Source organism: Heterodontus francisci, chromosome 5, assembly GCF_036365525.1.
Source record: "Heterodontus francisci isolate sHetFra1 chromosome 5, sHetFra1.hap1, whole genome shotgun sequence".
In the NCBI taxonomy this organism is placed as follows: domain Eukaryota; kingdom Metazoa; phylum Chordata; class Chondrichthyes; order Heterodontiformes; family Heterodontidae; genus Heterodontus; species Heterodontus francisci.
In genome coordinates this window covers 54,556,790-54,576,981 of record NC_090375.1, presented here as the reverse complement: position 1 = coordinate 54,576,981, position 20,192 = coordinate 54,556,790, and the positions used below count along the sequence as shown (strand labels likewise).

General features: G+C 43.8%; 1 protein-coding gene across 1 annotated transcript; it reads right to left on the bottom strand.

Moving 5' to 3' along the window:
- Positions 1 to 817: 817 nt before the first annotated feature.
- LOC137370255 (chymotrypsin-like elastase family member 1) lies at positions 818 to 19,929 on the bottom strand. The gene is made up of 6 exons (XM_068032633.1): positions 19,880 to 19,929; positions 19,374 to 19,499; positions 14,934 to 15,070; positions 5,502 to 5,647; positions 3,602 to 3,751; positions 818 to 898 (listed from the first exon to the last, which is right to left on the bottom strand). The coding sequence occupies exons 1-6, from the start codon at positions 19,927 to 19,929 to the stop codon at positions 872 to 874; spliced, it is 636 nt and encodes a 211-aa protein (XP_067888734.1). The 3' UTR covers positions 818 to 871.
- Between the last annotated feature and the right edge of the window lie 263 nt (positions 19,930 to 20,192).

Here is a 20,192-nt window from a genome sequence, read left to right as displayed (position 1 = left end):
TTGTAACAGGACTGGACAGACCAGATGCAGGAAGGATGTTCCCGATGGCAGAGGAGTCCAGGACCAGGGGTCATAGTCTAAGGGTAAGGGATAAGCTATTTAGGACTGAGATGAGGAGGGATTTCTTCACCCGGAGAGTGGTGAACCTGTGGAATTCTCTACCACAGAAAGCAGTTGAGGCCAAATCATTAAATATAGTCAAGAAAGAGTTAGATATAGTTCTTAGGACTAAAGGATCAAGGGATATGGGGAGAAAGCGGGAACAAGGTACTGAGTTTGGATGATCAGTTATTTAATGCTGGCTTTGGAGCTTTTCACTTTGCAGCTACTTTTCTCTAAATCAAGTTTACTGTTGTAATGTACTTATTTATACTGGACAGTGGAAAGATATGTTGCCCATTTCAGAGCTGGTGGGGTGGGGTGGGGGTGGGGAGGGGGGACTTGCTGGCAGCCAGTAGTGAGATCGCCCCGTTTAATTGGTCGATTACTACACAGAGTGATAGTGAGACACACAAAAGGAGTGATATTTGATCTACATTTTGTACTCCATTAGCTTTATGCAGCTGGTGTCAGGAGGCAATTTATAATTTGTCACAGTGAACCCTGTCTGTAATTTAGCCTGAAAGTGGGACATACTGGGAAACTCGCTTCTCTACATAACTGTGCTGGAAAGTTGGAGCAGAATCCCAAATGTTGGAATTTTTAAAATTCTGTTTATTATCAAAAAAGCAAATCACATGGTGGCAAAGGAAAAATGAAACGAGCACAGGTTAAATCAGATCATTCTATATTTATTGACAGTTTTGGTTAAAACACAACAGGTGAATGGCTCTGCTTGACATCACTCAGTTGATAATATGCAGGAATTGTCTTACATGCCACCATTTTGTTCCATAGTCTGAAAAAAAGTAACAAATATAAAATTATTTGTGAGAACATTTGATTGCATTCTAGTACGTACTGAGTTCACAGACAGAATACGACAATTCCCAAGGATGATAGAGAAGAGAAAAAGTAAATTCAGTCAGGGCTCCTACTGCCTTTTTCTAGAAAGTATCTGTACTGATGTTGAAGGAGGACACGATTGACTCAGCTGTGATAACAAAAATATCAACAATTTGCATCTATATGTATTTGCATTTACTTGCAGTAAAACCTCCCAAGGTGCTTCACAGGAGCAGAATCGGGCAAAAATTGACACTGAACCAAACAAGGAGACATTAGGACAGGTGACCAACAGCTGGGTTGATGAGGTTGGTTTCAGGGAATTTCTTAAGGGACGAGACGGTGATGTTTAGGTCGGGAATTCAATAACTTAGGGCACAGCGGCCGATGGTGGGATGAAGGAAGTAAGCAATGCACAGATGCCAGAGTCGGAGGAACGCAGAGTTCTTAAAATGATTTATGACTGGAGGAGGTTGCAGAGATAAGGGGGAAAGGCTGTGGAGTGATTTGGCAACAAGGGTGAGAATTTTAAAATCGAGTTGTTAGTGGATCGTCAGACAATGTAGGTAGCAAGCACTGGGGTGATGGACTTTGGTGAGTTGGGATAGAGGCCGCAGTGTTTTGGATGAGCCTAGATTTTTGGAGGGTGTAAGATAGGATGATGAGGGATTGCCCTCATGGTTGAATAGGCTGGCGACACTCACTACTTTGGCTTAATTCTGAAGAATGACCACAGGAAAGACAGCAGGACGCAATCCATAGAACACAATTCGACTAGAGACTTTAGCTTCTGGTCTCTATGACAGTAATGCCTTTACCTACTAGCTTCTGGGTAACCTGCTGTTATATTTTTGTAATCAGCATGAGATTCTGACTTTCTTTTAAATAAATCTCATTATCTCAATCTCAACGTTTTTCCTCATGACTCAATGTCCATGCTTAAAGAATAACTTAAAGCTGGCCTGCTCCTAAAGATCTGCTTACGCTAGCCTGAAAATACAAGGTGTCTGAGGGAGGCCTATGATAAATCTCCCTCTCTATTATTCCCCTCACTGAGGAGGACCCTGACCTCAACTCAGTAGCTGCATATTGAGGTACTGCTGCAAAGCAGAGATGAGTGACTCACCAATTGGGAAGTGGGGTTGTGGTGGGCAAGGCATGTGGGTCATGATAGGAGCTCATGTACAGCTACTCCCTTAATCCAAAATTATATGGAACGATATCCATATCCTCATAAGCATTTTTCAATCTCTCATTGACATTCCTCTGTCTACATAAAACAGCTAATTATAGGGAACTCAGGATAGACATTTTATATAAAATATCATCTAATAGCTCAGTTTATAGAGGCTGCTTTAGCTGAAACACACGTAGCTGGTTACTCAAGACTATAATGACTGCGACTGAAGGACTAGTAGGCTGGGGCGACCACAGATAGAAAAATGATCTGTGATTATTGTTAGATGAGTCGATGCAGCATCTAAAGTACAAAACACATGTAAGGGACAGATATGTTGATTAATATTGAAAATCTGATGATTGAGTGTCAATTGCTATTGGCTGACTGTTAATGCAGAATGGCCAAGGGTCATGTGGGCCATAGTGTAAAATGGGTGATATTGATTCAGCTGCCCATTATGTTTCTCTCCCAATCTTCATTCTCGGTGAAGTCCTGCAGGTACCCAGCAGACAAAGGCATATCCAGCAAAGGCTGGGTTCTGAAGTTGAGCAGTGAGAGCATTGCCGACCTGAAAATTGCTCCCTAAAAATTTAATGGACTTAGTTGAGAAAGTTAAGTGTTGGGAATGTGTATCATAGCATTGGAATCAAAATATTGACAGTGGCAAGGCAGTTGTGAGTGAGGGCACAGAAGAATGAATGCTGGGTTAGTCTTGTGAAATCTACAGCAAGCCTGGCTATGATTAATTCTTTTCTCCCAGATGTCAACAGGATCGTTATTTGGGAATAAAAAACTATCCATCTGGATTAGCCTATCATGCATTTGATAGAATACAACAGTAACATTTATTCGAATAAAAGAGACTTGTAAGCATTTCTTCCAGAGTAAATTCTTTAGACGCTCATTGAAAAAATCCTTTCCAAAGATCCTTCAAGGCCTCATTCCCTACCCTTTCTGAGAGATCTTCTTCAGCATCCCCACATGCTGTAAAGCTCCTCTGCCACTTAGTTAATGTTCCTGCCATTTCATTCTGTAGGCAGATCTTTGAGTGATCACACCTTCTTCCTTTAGAATTCTGTCCCATAATTTTGCCTCACCATTTCTCTTCCTCCTAATCTCAACGGACCACCTGTCTTTTTGACCTCTCTCCACCCTCCCCTGTCTATTTTCCCTCCTTCCTTCCTGCTCACTGCCATTCTACTCCATTTTGTAAAGAGCTCTATGATGTTTTCCTTTACATCAGAAGCCCAATAAAAGCTTATATAGCTGTTGTTATTCTTGAATTGAAAGGGCTTGCAGCTTGTGGAATACAAAGGAACAGATAATAAGTATGACAAAGAAGCAAAATACTACAGATGCTGGAAATATGAAAATGCCATAAAAACTCAACAGGTCAATCAGCATCTGCCAAGAGAGAACAGGGTTAATACTTCAGGTCTGTGACCGTTCATCAGGTAATATAACAAAAAGGTCTACCTGGAAAATCCAGTCTGTGTATGCTGATACCCGAGTAAAAACTGTAGGTTTCTTCTCAATCACACAATTTATTGGTGCAAAACTTGCAATACCTTGGACAATCCATACTCCATCATCAGCCTTACAGTTCAGAGGGCCACCAGAATCTCCCTGTGAGCAAGAAAATAGATAAGAACATAGGCTGAAATGAGCTTCTTGCATGAACCAGATAACATTAATCCTATTTTAGATGCTGTCCTATCTTGAGGATATTTATAAATGCAAACTGCACCACAAAAGCAATGAAGAAAAATTCCAAAATGCTCCTGTTCTGACATCTCCAAAATTCAGTCTTGTTGCTGCCCTCTGGATAGCATTCTTCTCTCCTAGGACCATTGTGCCCCATGGAATGTTTGGTCTTCTCCATCTATATAAATCCCCATAGCTTCCTAACCAGATATTTATCTATTCCCTTTTTGAAACAATCAGTTCATTTAACAGAAGTATACAGATTCTCAATAAATAGGAAGACAACCAGCATCAGCTCTAACTGCACTCGCTTCAGCAATTATGCTTGGTAAACATGTTAGTTGATATGGAACAATGCCGAACATATTTTCATCACTAATTTCCTATAGGTTGAATGTATGGGCTGAGGGGAGGAGGAACTAAGTCTTCTACTTCTGCCCCTCAGAAGATTAAGGGAATTTCATGATGAAGCAAACAATGTGTTGTTTTTTGGGGTTTATAATGCATTGATCCACTCCATGTTTTATATCAGATATTAACACTGTGACATCAAGGACTCTGATGATTTGGATCTATTTCACACTTATATATTTTTTGAATTTTTAGTCACCATATCTTTTCAATGAACTCTTATTATTCTCCTCCCATTATCTGTTTAACCAGCTCTCTTCCCCAGCAGAGAGGTTAGCCTGGAGACTGAGTTCCTCTGCCAATGCTGCTGTGTGATCAGCTTCTGTCTCCCTTTCTGGACAGTGTCTAGTTTTGATTTGATTTTCGATGGGGCTTTTTGCCTCTCTCTGGTGCTTACTTAGGTGTAAACTTGTCTTCTATCATTGTGCAATGTAACACATCGAAGATCCATTGACATCGTGCACCCTCCCTTTAAGTTTCATTCAGACCTTGCACTGTTTCCGAGCAAGGCAAGCAGACAGATGGCTCACTCAAGCCACATTCAAACTGATTGTTGGAAACTGAACTAATAGATTATGACGAAGAACTTGTATTTATATAGCACCATTCACAACCTCTGCAAAGTGCTTCACAATCAAACAATTAATTTTGTAGTATAGTCAATGTTGTAATGTAGGAAATGCAGCAGCCAATGCGAGCACAGCAGGAATCAACAGGCAGTAATGAAATAAATGACCAGGTAATCTGTCTCAGTGATGTTGGTTGAGGCCAGGAAACTTCTCCATTATTTTTCTTCTTGCTCTGGGGAAATGCGTAGGGGTAGGCACTTGTACATTTGGCACTTGGTGGAATAAGGGTGGTAGTGGTGTGGCCACTAGTTATACAGCTCTCCCAATTTTCCTGTGCAACTAATTCACTACCACCCATTTGCCACCACTGCTGTCTGGAAACCTTCACCTTCAGGGTGGGTAAGATTGATAAATCGCTGAATGGGGAAATGTGGATACAGACGCACAACCCACTATTGCCTGAAACAAGGCCTTCCTACAACAACCTGCTGAGCCATTGGTCATTGCAGTCCAAATGCAATTGGCTAATCAATCAAATGAGTAATTGTGGACACAGAAATGTGTCTGATCAATCGACAATACAAACCCATCTTATACTGATTCAAGGACCCACTAGTCTGCAACTATTCATGTGGAGTAAATACAGAGATTGCACCAAAACAACAATATATAGGACTGACAGAGGCCATTACCTGACATCCAGCTGTCACACCATCACCCCCAGCACAGATCATGTTTTCATTTACTGTGGTTGACCACCAGTATGGTGATGAGCACGTAGCATAATCCACCACTGGGAGCAGAGCTTGCTGCAGAGTGGTAGAGGGATAACCATTAGCTGAAAGAAAAAAAGAGCGTATCAGTATTATTTAATAATTTTTTGTTGTTCTTTAAGTTTTATGGCCCAGATATTCCTGTAGTCCTGCAATGTCGGTTTTATGGTCTCGCAATGAAGTGGCGTATTTATTGGCTATATTATTTTCACCCATAATTTCCAAAAGTTCTGCTGAAGGGTCACAGACCTGAAATGTTAATTCTGCTTCTCTCTCCACAAATGCTGCCTGACCTGCTGAGTATTTCCAGCACTTTCTGTTTTTACTCCATAATTTCCTTTTGCGCCATTGTGTTGTAGAATGGTGTGCAGCTACAGGCAAATCTGATCGAATGTCTGCCCTAAAATGTCAGGCATGCTTTGCAAATATAATGAAGCATATATTGACATCTAGTGGTAAGTGCCCATGTTACAAATTTGCTTGAATTTTACTCATATAAGGGGTGTAATTTTCTCTGGCTATTATAGGCACTTGAGGCGACCAGGGTGGAGTTTTAAGTTGAAACGCCATTTAGTCCACATTTAGTGCAAGCTGCCATCTTCATAAAGGATCTGAAACTTGCACTAGGAGCGGCCCCGAGGAGTATTATTAAGGGGCTGGTTGCCAGTTAAATCTTCTGCTAGCACTCATTAAGGAGGCTGCACAGCATTTTGGTGGTTAGCACTTGAACTCACGCCCTCTCTTAATGGCGACCAGCTGATTGGGAGTAAACAAGTTTTCACAAAGGAGTTAGATTTAACCTAAAAAGACTAAGTGCCATGCTACCCTACCTTATTGGACAACATATAGGAGTCACCAGGAGAAATGGAGTGCTTGGTCATTGGCATCTTGCGAGGGGCCGCCCTTGGTCTGCAACAGGAATGGGAGGAGGACGTAAGCTAAGGCAGAGCAGCACCAGCTGCTGCAGGAGAGAATGTCAAGAGGGTGAGGTGGAATCCTCCGCCCCTGTGGGTAAAAGACATTCCTCTTTCTCTGCACCTCCTCCATTAGGACCTCCAATGTTGCACCGGAGAAACTGTGTACCCTCTCACTTGGTCCCTGAGCCATCCTGAAACAGGCCGCTTTGTGTAAGCCAGCCCACTTTCAGTTGAAGTGGAGGCCACACATACCATTTCACAAATATTAGGGGAATTTTATGCTCTCCCTTGCATCGGGTTTGGAGTCGGGGAGAGCGTATAATTTGGTACGGGTTGGCGGGGGGTCTCTGCCACTTTCACACCATATTAAGTCTGGTGCGGGAAGGCCAATTGAGGTCCTTAAGTGGGCAATTAATGCCCAATTAAGGGCCTCATCCCTCCTGCGCCGGAATTAGCCCAGTGGCGGGTGGGCCTGTCGCCGCACAGTGAACATGCTGAGCAAACGTGTGTGGATTGCTTGCCTACTCCGGGGTGGGAAGGGGTTAAAAGGCATCTGGAAGTGAGGACTGCTGAGAGCCAACCCCTTCCCTTGCTGTCGACCCACCTACATCCCCTCCTGCCCTGACTTACCTGTGGCCTGGGTCCCTCAGCGATCCATGGCTACCAGTGATTCTATTAACCAGCAGCAGCCACTGCCTCTGCGATGGCGCTGTTCGGTTAAAGAGTTGCCGGCCTCTGATTGGCTGGCAGCTCTCATTCGCTGGGGTCCTTGATCCAGGGGATGGCCCACCACTGCCTACTTAAGTGTCTAATTGGCACTTGTTTCAGCAGGCCTTCCCCAGAGGAGATGACATGGGGCTCTTGCCGGTGCTTTTCCCGGTGGTCGACACTCCTGTCGCCCAGATAAAATCCCAGCCATTTCTTCCAAACACCACTTCATTGCACCTTCAGGTAAGTTCCAATGATGGCAATCAGAAATTATGACCAAAATGCGTGCTAAAACCAGACTTTCAAACAGATGTGTTTTATTCGAACATCAGTGAGGGGATGCTGTGAAAAGTGATATTTGCCTGAGTGAGAGATATTGCAAGAATGAATCTGGAAATTTGGTGAACATGGTAAGTTCTGGTAAGTTTTTGTCTAGTTTAAATTTTAGAATAAGAATCAGGCTTTAAATCTCCTGGTTAGGTAAACAATCTTGTTAAACAAGAAGCAGCCAGCAGTGGCAATTCACAGAATCACAGAATCGTTACAGTGCAGAAGGAGGCCATTTGGCCCATCGTGTCAGCACCGGCTTTCTGAAAGAGCAATTCCCTCAGTTCTATTCCCCTGCTTATTCTCCCTTTTCATATAACTGTCTAATTCCCTTTTGAATGTTTCAATTGAACCTGCCTCCGCCACACTGTCAGGCAGCGCATTCCAGACCTTAAACACTCGCTGCGTGAAAAAGATTTTCCTCATGTCTCTTTTGCTTCTCTTACCAAATACTTTAAATCTGTGCCCTCTCGTTTTCGATCTTTTCACAAGTGGGAACAGTTTGTCTCTGCCTACTCTGTCCAGACCCCTCATGTTTTTGAATACCTCTATCAAATCACCTCTCAGCCTTCTCTTCTCCAAGGAAAACAGTTCTAACTTCTCCAATCTATCTTCATGACTGAAATTCCTCATCCCTGGAACCATTGTCGTGAATCTTTTCTGTACTCTCTCCAATGCTCTCATGTCTTTCCTCAAGTGCGGTGCCAAGAAGTGGGCACAATACTCCAGCTGAGGCCAAACTAATGTCTCATACAAGTTCAACATAACTTGCTTGCTCTTGTACTCTATGCCCTTATTAATAAAACCCAGGACACAGTATACTTTATTAAACTGCTCTCTCAACCTGTCCTACCACCTTCAATGATTTATGTACATTTATACCCAGGTCCCATCTGCTTCTGAACCCCCTTTAGAATTGTACCCTTTGTTCTATATTGTCTCTCCATGTTCTTCAGACCAAAATGAATCACTTCGCATTTCTTTGCATTGAATTTCATCTGCCACCTATCTGCCCATTCCACCAACTTGTCTACGTCTTTTTGGAGTTCTACACGATCTTCCTCACAGTTCACAATATCTTTTGAAACTCCACGTACACCATATCAACAGCATTGCCCTTATCAACCCTCTCTGTTACCTCTTCAAAAAACTCCAGCAAGTTAGTTAAACATGATTTTCCCTTAAGAATTCCATGCTGGTTTTCTTTAATTAACTCACATTTGTCCATGTGACGATTGATTTTGTCCTGAATTATTTTTTCTAGAAGTTTTCTCACCACTGAAGTTAAACTGACTGGCCTGTAATTGCTGGGCTTATCTTTACACCCTTTTTTGATCAAGGGTGTAACGTCTGCAATTCTCCAGTCCTCTGGCACCACCCCTGAGTCTAAGGAAGACTGAAAAATTATGGCCAATGCCTCTGCGATTTCCACCCTCATCTCCGTCAGCATCTTTGGATGCATCTTATCTGATTCTGGTGCTTTATCCACTTTAAGTACAGACAGCCTATCTAATACTTCCTCTTTATCAATTTTAAACTCCTCTTGTGTCTGACTTAACTCCTCTTTCACCATTGCCTGGGTTGCATCTTCTTCCTTGGTAAAGACAGATGCAAAGTATTCATTTAATACCTCAGCTATGCCCTCTCTCTCCATGTGTAAATCACCTTTCTGGTTCATAATTGGCCCCACTCCTCCTTTTACTATTTATATGCCTATAGAAAACTTTGGGATTTCCTTTAATCCTAGCCCAGTCTCTTTTCATGCTCTCTTTTTGCTTCTCTTGCTTGCTTTTTCACTTCCCGTCTGGACTTTCTATATTCAGCCAAATTCTGAATAGTGTTTTCTACCTGGCATCTGTCATAAGCACACTTTTTCTTCTTTATCTTAATCTCGACCTCTTTTGTCATCCAGGGAGCTCTGGATTTGTTTGCCCTACTTTTCCCCTTCAAGGGAACATACCTTGACTGTGCCCGAACTATCTCTTCTTTGAAGGTAGCTGTCATGCTCGGCCCCCATCTGCCAAGAATGAGGCACATCAATTTTGACATGAACATTGATTTTTAACTGTTGTTGGAGTGAAGAAATGACTTGTCAAACAGATCAGCCGTAGTTGGAAATAATCATTTACAGATTAACAGAAATTGAAATTGAGGAAGCTCATTCCAGGGCCTTCTAAGGAGGATATAATCCTCAAGGGCCAGGACTGGTTAGACCAGTTGGTCATATGACTAACTGGCTGTTCCAGAATTTTCTTTTGAACTGGCCACAGAGAGTTTGAACTCAGAAAGACAGAATTCTCCTGGACTGAGAAGATCTCTCCTGTCTGCTTTCATTTCTTTCTCACAAGGCTCTGAGTCCACTGGAGGCACATGAACCCCAAGAGAAAAATGTCTCCTACAGCGAACAAGGTTTAAGAAGAATACTGGGCCCCAACGAAAAGCAAGATCTACCTAACATCAAGGACTCTACAGTGAGCTCGAAGAACCGTAACAAAACCTCTTCAGATATTGCCTCAAACTTTTCCACTTTATTTTTTTTCCTGCTCTTTTCTGTCTCTATGTGCGTGCGTGTATTGCATATGCATGCCAGCCTGGGTATGTCGTGTATCCGTAGGTGTCAACCGCATTAGAGTTTAAGTTTAATAAATATCAACTTTTCTTCTTTAAACCTAAGAAAACTTGTTTGAGCTGATTTCTTTGCCTTATAATTGGAAAGCGGTGAACAAGGATTTACCAAGGGGGAGCTAAACAAAAACGGTGTTTGAAAAATTAAACCTTTTTACAGTAAGACTGGGTGAAGGCTGAGAGGGACTCCATGACCCCTTTTTCACCTGGTCATAACAGTAGGCCATTGTTCATCTACTGGTTTTCTTGCCAGCTTTTGACTCCAATTTATTCGCCCCAGCTCCATTCTTAACCCATTGAAGTTGGTATATCCCCCAGTTAATTATTCTTACCCTGGATGCTCTTTGTCCTTTTCCATACTCAGCTTAAACCTTATAATACAATGATCACTATCCCCTAAATGCTCTCCTACTGATACTTGATGCACTTGGCCCACCTCATTCCCAAGAACCAGGTCTAGCAGTGCTTCCTTTTTTGTTGGACTAGCAACATACTATTGTAGAAAACTTTCCTGAACACAAGTCTAGGAACTCTTGCCCCTCACTGCCCTTTACACTACTATTATCCCAGTCTATGTTTGGATAATTAAAATCCCCCATTATAACTACCCTATAATTTTTGCACCTCTCTGTAATTTCCTTGCAAATTTGTTCCTCCACGTCTTTCCCACTAGCTGATGACCTATAGACAACACCGAGCAATGTAACCGTACCTTATTTGCTCCTTAGCTCTAGCCAAATTGATTCTGTCCTCAACCCCTCTGGGACATCCTTTTTCTCCAGCACTGCAATGCTCTCCTTAATCAATACTGGCACCTCGCCCCCTTTTTTCCCTTTCCTATCTTTTCTGAACACCTTGTACCCAGGAATATTTAACACCCAGTCCTGCCCTTCTTTGAGGCAGGTCTCTGTTATAGCCACAACATAAAATTTCCACATGGCAATCTGCACCTGTACCTCACCAGTCTTATTAACCACACTCTGCACATACATGCATATTAACCCTGATTCAGACTTAATTTCTTTCTCCCCGACTCTGACCCCACCTAATAACTTACTATTCCTCACTCTCGTTCTATTTACGTCCCCCAGTATTCTGTGCACCTTTTGGTATTTCTCTCTGATACTTGCTCCTGGTTCCCACACCCCTGACAAGCTACCAGTTTTGCTTCCCTCCAATCTGAGTTCCCTCTCAGGTTCCCATCCCCTTGGCAATTTCGTTCAAACCCTCCCCAACAGCAATAGAAAATCTCCCGGCTAGGATATTCATCCCAGTCCTGCTAAGATGCAACCCTGTCCATCTTGTACAGGTCCCACTTGCCCCCAGAACACTATCTGTCAATCAATTGAAAGTAGTTAGGTTCAATAGGCGTTAACTATTGTAGCAGGAAGTTGAGCTAGTGAGTCATCAGTATCTCTATATAAAGCAGAATAGTTTCTTAACTGAATGCAGTGAGCTGACACAGTGAGAGGAGAAATCTGCCTAAATGAAACATTGCCAGAGTGAATTTGGAAATTTGGTGCACGTGGGAATTCAGTGCAGAGGGGGAAAGAGGGGCTCCTTTCCCTATCTTTTTTAGCCTCCTGCAATTATAACAGCTCAAGTAACTAAAGTAGATGTTGGGCCCTTAGAGGCGGAGACAGGAGAAATCATCATGGGGAATGAGGAAATGGCAGAGGCATTGAACAAATATTTTGTATCTGTCTTCACAGTAGAAGACACGAGTTCCACACCAGAAATAAACAGTAACCTAGGGGCTAAAAAGAGTGAGCAAATTAAGGATATTGACATCAGCTGAGAAAAAATATTGGAGAAACTTGAGGGAGTAAAATCTGACAAGTCTCCGGGGCCAGATGGCCGACATCCTAGGGTTCTAAAAGAGACAGCTACAGAGATAGTGGATGCGCTGGCTACGATTTTAAAAAATTCCTTAGATTCAGCAATGGTCCCATCAGATTGGAAGTTGGCATTGGCAAATGTTACACCGCTTTTCAGGAAAGGAGGTAGAGAGAAAACAGGGAACTACAGGCCAGTTAGCCTAACATCAGTCATTGGGAAGTTGCTGGAAACTATTACATATGAACATAGAAAATAGAAGAAGGAATAGGTCATTCGGGCCTGCTCCGCCATTCAAAAAAGATCATGCCTGATCGTCTAATTCAGTACTCTGTTCCCACTTTCTCCCCATATCCCTTGATCCCTTTGGCATTAAGAAATATATCTGTCTCCTTCTTGAATATACTTAATGACTTGGCCTCCACTGCCTTCTGCGGGAGAGAACTCCACAGGTTCACCACCCTCTGAGTGAAGAAATTTCTCCTCATCTCGGTTCTAAATGGCATACCCCATATCTTGAGACTGTGACCCCTGGTTCTGGACTCCCCAGCCATCGGGAACATCCTCCCTGCATCTAGCCTGTCCAGTCCTGTTAGAATTTTATAGGTTTCTATGAGATCCCCTCTCATTCATCTAAACTGTTGTGAATATAGGCCTAGTCAACCCAATCTCTCCTCATACGTCAATCCTGTCATCCCAGGAATAGCCTAGTAAATCTTCTTTGCACTCCCTCCATGGCAAGAACATCCTTCCTCGGATAAGGAGACCAAAACTGCACACAATACTCCAGATGTGGTCTCACCAAGGCCCTGTATAATTACCGTAAGATATCCTTGCTCATGTACTCAAATCCTCTTGCAATGAAGGTCAACATACCATTTTCCTTACTAACTGCTTGTTGCACCTGAATGCTTGCTTTCAGCAACTGGTGTACAAGGGCACCCAGGTCTTGTTGCACATCCCCCTTTCCCAATCTATCACCATTCAGATAATAATTTGGCTTTCTGTTTTTACAACCAAAGTGGATAACCTCACATTTATCCATGTTATACTGCATCCGCCATGCATTTGCCCACTTATTAAAGTCTTAACATTGCACTCGGAAAAGCATAGTATGATTAGAACAAGTCAGCATGGTTTTACTAAAGGGCGATCCTGTTTGACAAATTTATTAGGGTTTTTGAGGATGGAACTAATAGGGTTGATAAGGGGGAACCAGTAGATATGGTATACTTGGATTTCCAAAAGGCATTCAATAAGGTGCCATATAGAAGATTAATAGGCAAGGTAAGGGCTCATGGTGTTGGGGGTAATATATTAGCCTGGATAGAGGATTGGTTAATAGACAGGAAGGAGAGAATGGGCATAAATGGGGCATTTTCAAGTTGGCAGGCATTGAATAGTGGGGTGCCGCAAGGATTAGTGCTGGTGCCTCAGCTATTTACACTCTATATTAATGACTTGGATGAAGAGACAGAGAATAATGTATCTAAGTTTGTTGATGATACAAAGCTCGATGGAAAGGTAAGCTGTGGCGAGGACATGGAGAGGCTGCAAAGAGATATAGACAAGCTAAGTGAGTGGGCAACAAGATGGCAAATGGAGTATAATGTAGGGAAGTGTGAAGTTGTTCACTTTGGTCGTAAAAATAGAAAAGCAGAATATTTTTTAAAAGGTGTGAAACTGCTAAGTGTTAATGTTCAGAGAGACTTGGAGGTACTTGTACCAGGAACGCATAAAGTTAACATGCAGATGCAGCAGGCTATTAGGAAGGCAAATGGCATGTTGTCCTTTATTGCAAGGGGATTGGAGTACATGAATAAAGAAGTCTTACTAAAACTGTATAGGGCTCTGGTGAGACCGCATCTGGAATACTGTGTGCAGTTTTGGCCTCCACATTTAAGAAAGGATATACTTGCACTGGAGGCAGTGCAGCAACGATTTACTAAATTGGTTCCTGGGATGAGGAGGTTGTCCTATGATGAGAGGCTGAGTAAATTGGGTCTATATTCTCTGGAGTTCAGAAGAATGAGAGGTGATCTAATTGATTCTGAATCTGTATCTAAAAGGTTCTGAAAGGACTTGACAGGGTGGAAGCTGAGAGATTGTTCCCATTGGTCAGGGAATCTGGAACACGGGGACACAGTCACAGGATAAGGGGCCAATCATTCAGGACTGGGTTGAGGAGAAATTACTACACTCAAAGGGTTGTGAAACTTTGAATTCTCTACCCCAGAGGGTTGTGGATGCTCCATCATTGATTATATTTAAGGCTGGGATAGATAGATCTTTGGTCTCACAGGGAATCAAGGGATATGGGGAGCAGGCAGGAAAGTGGAAATGAAGCCCAAGATCAGCCATGATCATATTGTATGACGGAGCAGGCTCAATGGACCATATGGTCTATTTCTGCTTCTATTTCTTGTGTTCTTGTGAACATCATGTAGCACCTGCTTTCACACTTTTACCAAAATAACCTCCAAGCTGTCCAGCCTGAATAGTATTAACTATTGGACTCTTAATAATTACCTGAGAATCTGGGAGAGACCAACAATGGACACCAGCAGAATTCCATATAAAAAAAATCATGAACATTCCCTTAAAACTTTATGACATTGCATAGAATCTGCAGTACAGAAACAGGCCATTCGGCCCAACTAGTCTAGTTTATAGTATAACTAGTTTATACTTTACACAATAACTTTATCCCACTCTACTTATCTCTTTCCACCCTGCCTCCTGTATTCATCTATTTTTTTCCCCCTCAAGTATGCATCAAGCCTCCCTTTAAAATTCTTGTTTGCTTTCTGGTATAAACATTCCATGTGGCTGAGAGTTTCACATTCTCATTGTTATCTGTCTAAAGAAATTCCTCCTAAATTCTTTATTAGATCTGTTCGTGGTTATCTAATATTTATGCCTCCTTCTTCTGACTTACGTTGAGTTAATCCCCATCCAGTAAGGTAACATGGATACTCATTGGGTAGGATCTGATTGTTGGCTGGTAAGGTTGCTAGCTGCACATCAGGCGTACCATACGCAGGCTGTGCGAGTCGGAGTAGGCTAATGTCATTCCTACAAAACACAGGATAGAAGGGAAATGCATGAATCAGATTGGTAAAAGATCCACATCCAGAGTTAGCTGACCTCAGGAGCAGTGCTACACCTGGGCAAAGAGAGAGGAAACAAAATCAGTCAGGGTCTGATGCTTGAGCACTATTTAGTTCTTTTTTCTTTTCTTTTTTTTTTCTTTCTTTTTGGGCCTCCTTATCTCGAGAGACAATGGATACGCGCCTGGAGGTGGTCAGTGGTTTGTGAAGCAGCGCCTGGAGTGGCTATAAAGGCCAATTCTGGAGTGACAGGCTCTTCCACAGGTGCTGCAGAGAAATTTGTTTGTTGGGGCTGTTGCACAGTTGGCTCTCCCCTTGCGCCTCTGTCTTTTTTCCTGCCAACTACTAAGTCTCTTCGACTCCCCACAATTTAGCCCTGTCGTTATGGCTGCCCGCCAGCTCTGGCGAATGCTGGCAACTGACTCCCACGACTTGTGATCAATGTCACACGATTTCATGTCACGTTTGCAGACGTCTTTATAACGGAGACATGGACGGCCGGTGGGTCTGATACCAGTGGCGAGCTCGCTGTACAATGTGTCTTTGGGGATCCTGCCATCTTCCATGCGGCTCACATGGCCAAGCCATCTCAAGCGCCGCTGACTCAGTAGTGTGTATAAGCTGGGGGTGTTGGCCGCTTCAAGGACTTCTGTGTTGGAGATATAGTCCTGCCACCTGATGCCAAGTATCTTCCGTGTTGTTTTAGTCGCTGTGAGGCAACTATGGAGTGACCTCTCCATGGCGCATGCCTGGGCAAATTTATGGAGGTTGAGAGTTGCCCAGTCGTCAAAACCCCCCTCTCGGCCTTTCTGGTGGGGTCCAAAGGAGTGCAGGACACGACGTTTGGCACCAGTATGGCTGCAGGAACTGCCGGAAACATGCCAAAGGTGACACATGACCGCCTACGGGGTTCCGCTCCGGATTTTCTGTTAGGGTTTACTCCCTTAGCCTTGGTCTCTCCCGAGACGCCCACAAGGCAGTGGGGTTGTTGGGGCCCCTACACAGGTGTAGGATGGTGCCGGTGGGAGGAGGGGATGCAAGGGGGAGGGGTAGAGGGAGGGGGTGGGGGGGGTGCAGGGGAAGGGGGTGCGGGGTGAAGATGGTGCGAGGGGGGGGCGGGCTGGGACGGGGTTGTGAGGGGGTGAGCTGAGAGGGTGGAGCAGGGAAGGGGACGGGGGTGGGGGGGGGGGGTGGAAGGGGGGTAAAGGGGGGGGGAGGGGGGGTGGAATCTGGTGCAGGTAATAAGCCATTTCCTCCGTGCCCACCATCGACGTCCGGAAAGCTCATCCATGTCCTTCGGGAGGTGAAGCATCATTTGGCAGACTTAGAGGTGATTACATTTGCTAAGGGTTTTTTTTTCTGCAGTGGTTTAAATAAAGGCATGCAGCATTGCCGACAGTGCGCTGCAGATGCTCTCCGAGCCATCTCCCGCGGGCGCTTTGAAGTTGCGGCCGGGGGGGCCGTTCGTGGATGTTTTGGGTGTTCGGGGCACCTTTTCACAGGACTTCTCTCGGGTCCCGCAGCTCCTTCTTCACCTCAATGGACTTACCGCATGCCGTGGCTGCAGACACTCTGGACAGTGAAGACAGCAGGATCGGAGATTGAAGTATCGGCAGCTGTTCTCGTCAATTTCATCCGGATCAATTTCATTGAGAAAACAAAGAGCAGGTGTGGCTGGGGGAGGGCAGTGGGCCCAGGTAACATACACTAAACTAACTGTTAACTTTTAGATAGGGCTAAAATGAACTGATTTAAAGAGCCAGGGGAATTTAAACAGTTTAAGAGGGCAGATTGGGGGAGAAAACGTTAGGGATGGGAGCAGATGGCCATGGATAGAGTTGAACAGCAAGGGAGCTTCCTAGGGAGCTTCCAGCCCAGGAGCCATCTTGGAAATAGTTACTATTTAGTTACTCCTGTTGAAAAGTAGGATATTGATTGGATGGAATAAAATGGAACTTGCATTTATACAGCGACTTTCATGACCACAAGATGTCCCAAAGTCCTTGGAAGCCTGTAAAGTACTTTAAGTCATTATTGTTTTGTAGGGAAATGCAGCAGCTAACTTGCACACAGCAAGATTCCACAAACACCAATGCATTAAATGACCAGATAATAGGTTTTAATGAGGTTGGTTGAGGGAAAGATATTGCACAGGATAATGGGAGAATTTGCTTATTTTTCCTTCAATAATTCAGTAGGACTTTTTAATATCCACCTGAGATTACAGACAGTGTCGCAGTGTATCATCTGATCCAAATGACACCACCTTCTGATAATGTAGCACTCCCTCAGTACTGCAGTGAAGTATTGGTTATTTACTTATGAATCTAGACCTCAAGACCTTCTAACTTAGAGGCAAGAGATCTACCGCTGAGCCAAGGCTAATACATACTGAAAAAGAATCCAAAATGGAAGGACAAAATCAGGCTTGCCTCTGATGTTGCCCATGCCAGACCAGTGGCCAAGGAAACAACATTGGTTAATATAGTGAATTAGCAGCCTGGATGTTAAAAATGCAAAACATACCATGGTAAATTATGAAATTGAATTGAATAAATCTGATAACTGTAGGTTGCCACCATGGGAACCTACACTGGCCTATGCGTAACTACAGGCCTGCAATATGTGGTTGACTGTTAATGCCTTCAGGGCACTGCCTATTCCAGTGTCACTCACTTCCCAGGAACAAATAATAATAAAAAAATCAATATAAATTTAATACATGTTTTAAGGTCATCTGTTTTACTCAGTGGTAAATGTTTGGAATAATCTAATGGGTGGAACAGTTTCAAGCCAAAAACATTCAGGGAATTAAAATGCAGCTTGATGTTATGTAGAAGTTAGGATACTCGCGGGATAAACATGCAGTTGACATAATATATTTGGATTTTCAAAAGGCTTTTGATAGTAGATCCATGACTACGTTCAGAACATGTGAAATCAGGGGATAAGTAGCAAAATGGATAGCAAGCTGGCTATACAACATAAAACAGAGAGTAGGGTTAAAGGTAATTATTCAGCCTGGCAAAAGGTGGGAAATGGTGTTTCATAAGGACCTGTGCTGGGATCATGGTTGTTCACCATTTACATAAATGATATGGATTTAAAAATCTGAAGTACAATTTCAAAATTTGTGGAGCGTAGTTAATACAGAGGAGGGCTGCAATAAAATATAGGACGACATACTTCTTGGAAAATAAATGTCTAAATGGGGGAGAGAATTAGAGAGGAGTACAGATACACAAATCATTAAAATTGGTGATGCAGGTTAATAAGACCATTAAAAAAAGAAAGACTTGCATTTACATCGTGCCTTTGATGACCATCGGACAACCCAAAGCGCTTTATAGCCAATGAAGTACTTTTTGAAGTGTAATCACTGATGTAATGTAGGAAACGCGGCAGGTACTATGCATACAGCAAACCCCACAAACACTAATGTGTTAATCTTTTTTTGATTTTGATGGAGAGATAAATATTGGCCAGAGCACCCTGCTCTTCTTCAAATTGTACAAAGGGATCTTTTATGTCCACCTGAGAGGATAGACAGAGTCACAGTTTAATATCTCATTCACAAGGCAGCATTGCCTCCAGTACTGTATGTATGATTAAATCTCTGGGGTGGGGCTGGACGCACAGTCTTCTGCATCAGAGGTAAAGGTGCTCTCCACTAGAGGCCTGCTACCCGACCCAAACCCGACCGGACCTGATGACATGTGCCGGGTTTGGGTCGGGGTGGGCCCATCTTCCGGTGTGGGCTTTTGGGCTCGGCTCGGGTCGGGCCGAGTCCAGATCGAGTCAGGACGTGTCGGGCCGGACACACGTGGTAAGTGCTCTGTTGGTAAGTATTAAAACTAAAAAAAACTTACCTGAGCTGGGAGTCAGGGACGAAACTGTGTCTGCACAGTGAGTGAGTGACATCACTATGATGTCTCGTGCATGCGCTGCAGCTTCTTACTGGTTCGATGCCAGGAACATAAGTAAAGGGATGGTTGGGTCGGGCTCGGGTCGGGCCGACTAGTGGCGGGTTCGGGTCGGGTCAGGTCGGGCTCAGGGCAAAATTGGAGGGACTCGGGCTGGGTCAGTTTCAGGCCCGCTGTGATTCGGTCGGGTTCTTTCTCCTGACCTAAAGCAGGCCTCTACTCTCCACTGAGCCAAGGCTGACACATTGAAACATCTTTTTAAAAAAAGGTTGTTTTGGAGAGAGGGTTTAAGAATAGTTCAATGTGGGTGAAACTGGTAAATTTTGAAATGTAGATCGGAATTACCCATTTGCGAGGGAAGATGGATCCCATCCAGGATGAGTGATGATGAATTGAACATATCTCAAATATTCATCACCTTTCTGCTGCAGATCATGTTCTCCAAGAACAACAGCAAATCTTCCTGGGGTGCTGAAAGAAATAGAAAGAAAAACATGCATTTATATAGCTCCCTTCACGACCTAAGGACGTCCCAAAGCACTTTTACAGCCAATTAAGGACTTCTGAAGTGTAGTTATTGTTGTAACATGGAAAATGCAGCAGTCAATTTGTGCACAGCACCCTGTCACAAGCAGCAATATGATAGTGACCAGATAATCTGTTTTAGTGATGTTGCTTATTGGTCAACACTGGGGAAAATTCCCCTGTTCGTCTTCGAAACAGTGCTATAGGAATTTTTATGTCCACCTGAAAGGACAGACAGGGTCTTGGTTTAATATTTTGTCCCAAAAAATGGAATAAAAATCCACACTTAGGCTGGGATTTAACGAGGAGGTAGTGGCCCCGCGCACCGGCTGGAAAGCCAGGGGAAGCCCGTCTCCACTGGCTCTGGAAGCCACATTGCTAATTTGTGTGTCTCAGGCATTTAATTGCCTGAGGTTGTGGCCTCCGTCCCTCTGAGGCGGAAGAGGGCCGGCAGCTCTTCAGTCCCATCAACTTCACTGGGAGCGATGGACACTGCTGAGCCTGCAGCATTGCCTGGACCTAGCCAGCGATGAAGCCGGAGAAGGTAAGTGGGTTCGGGGATTGCCGGGGGTCAATCAGCCAGGCCCCTGCGTAGGGTGGGGAGGGGGGTGAAGTTGATTGGGAGGGTGGAGGGTTCAT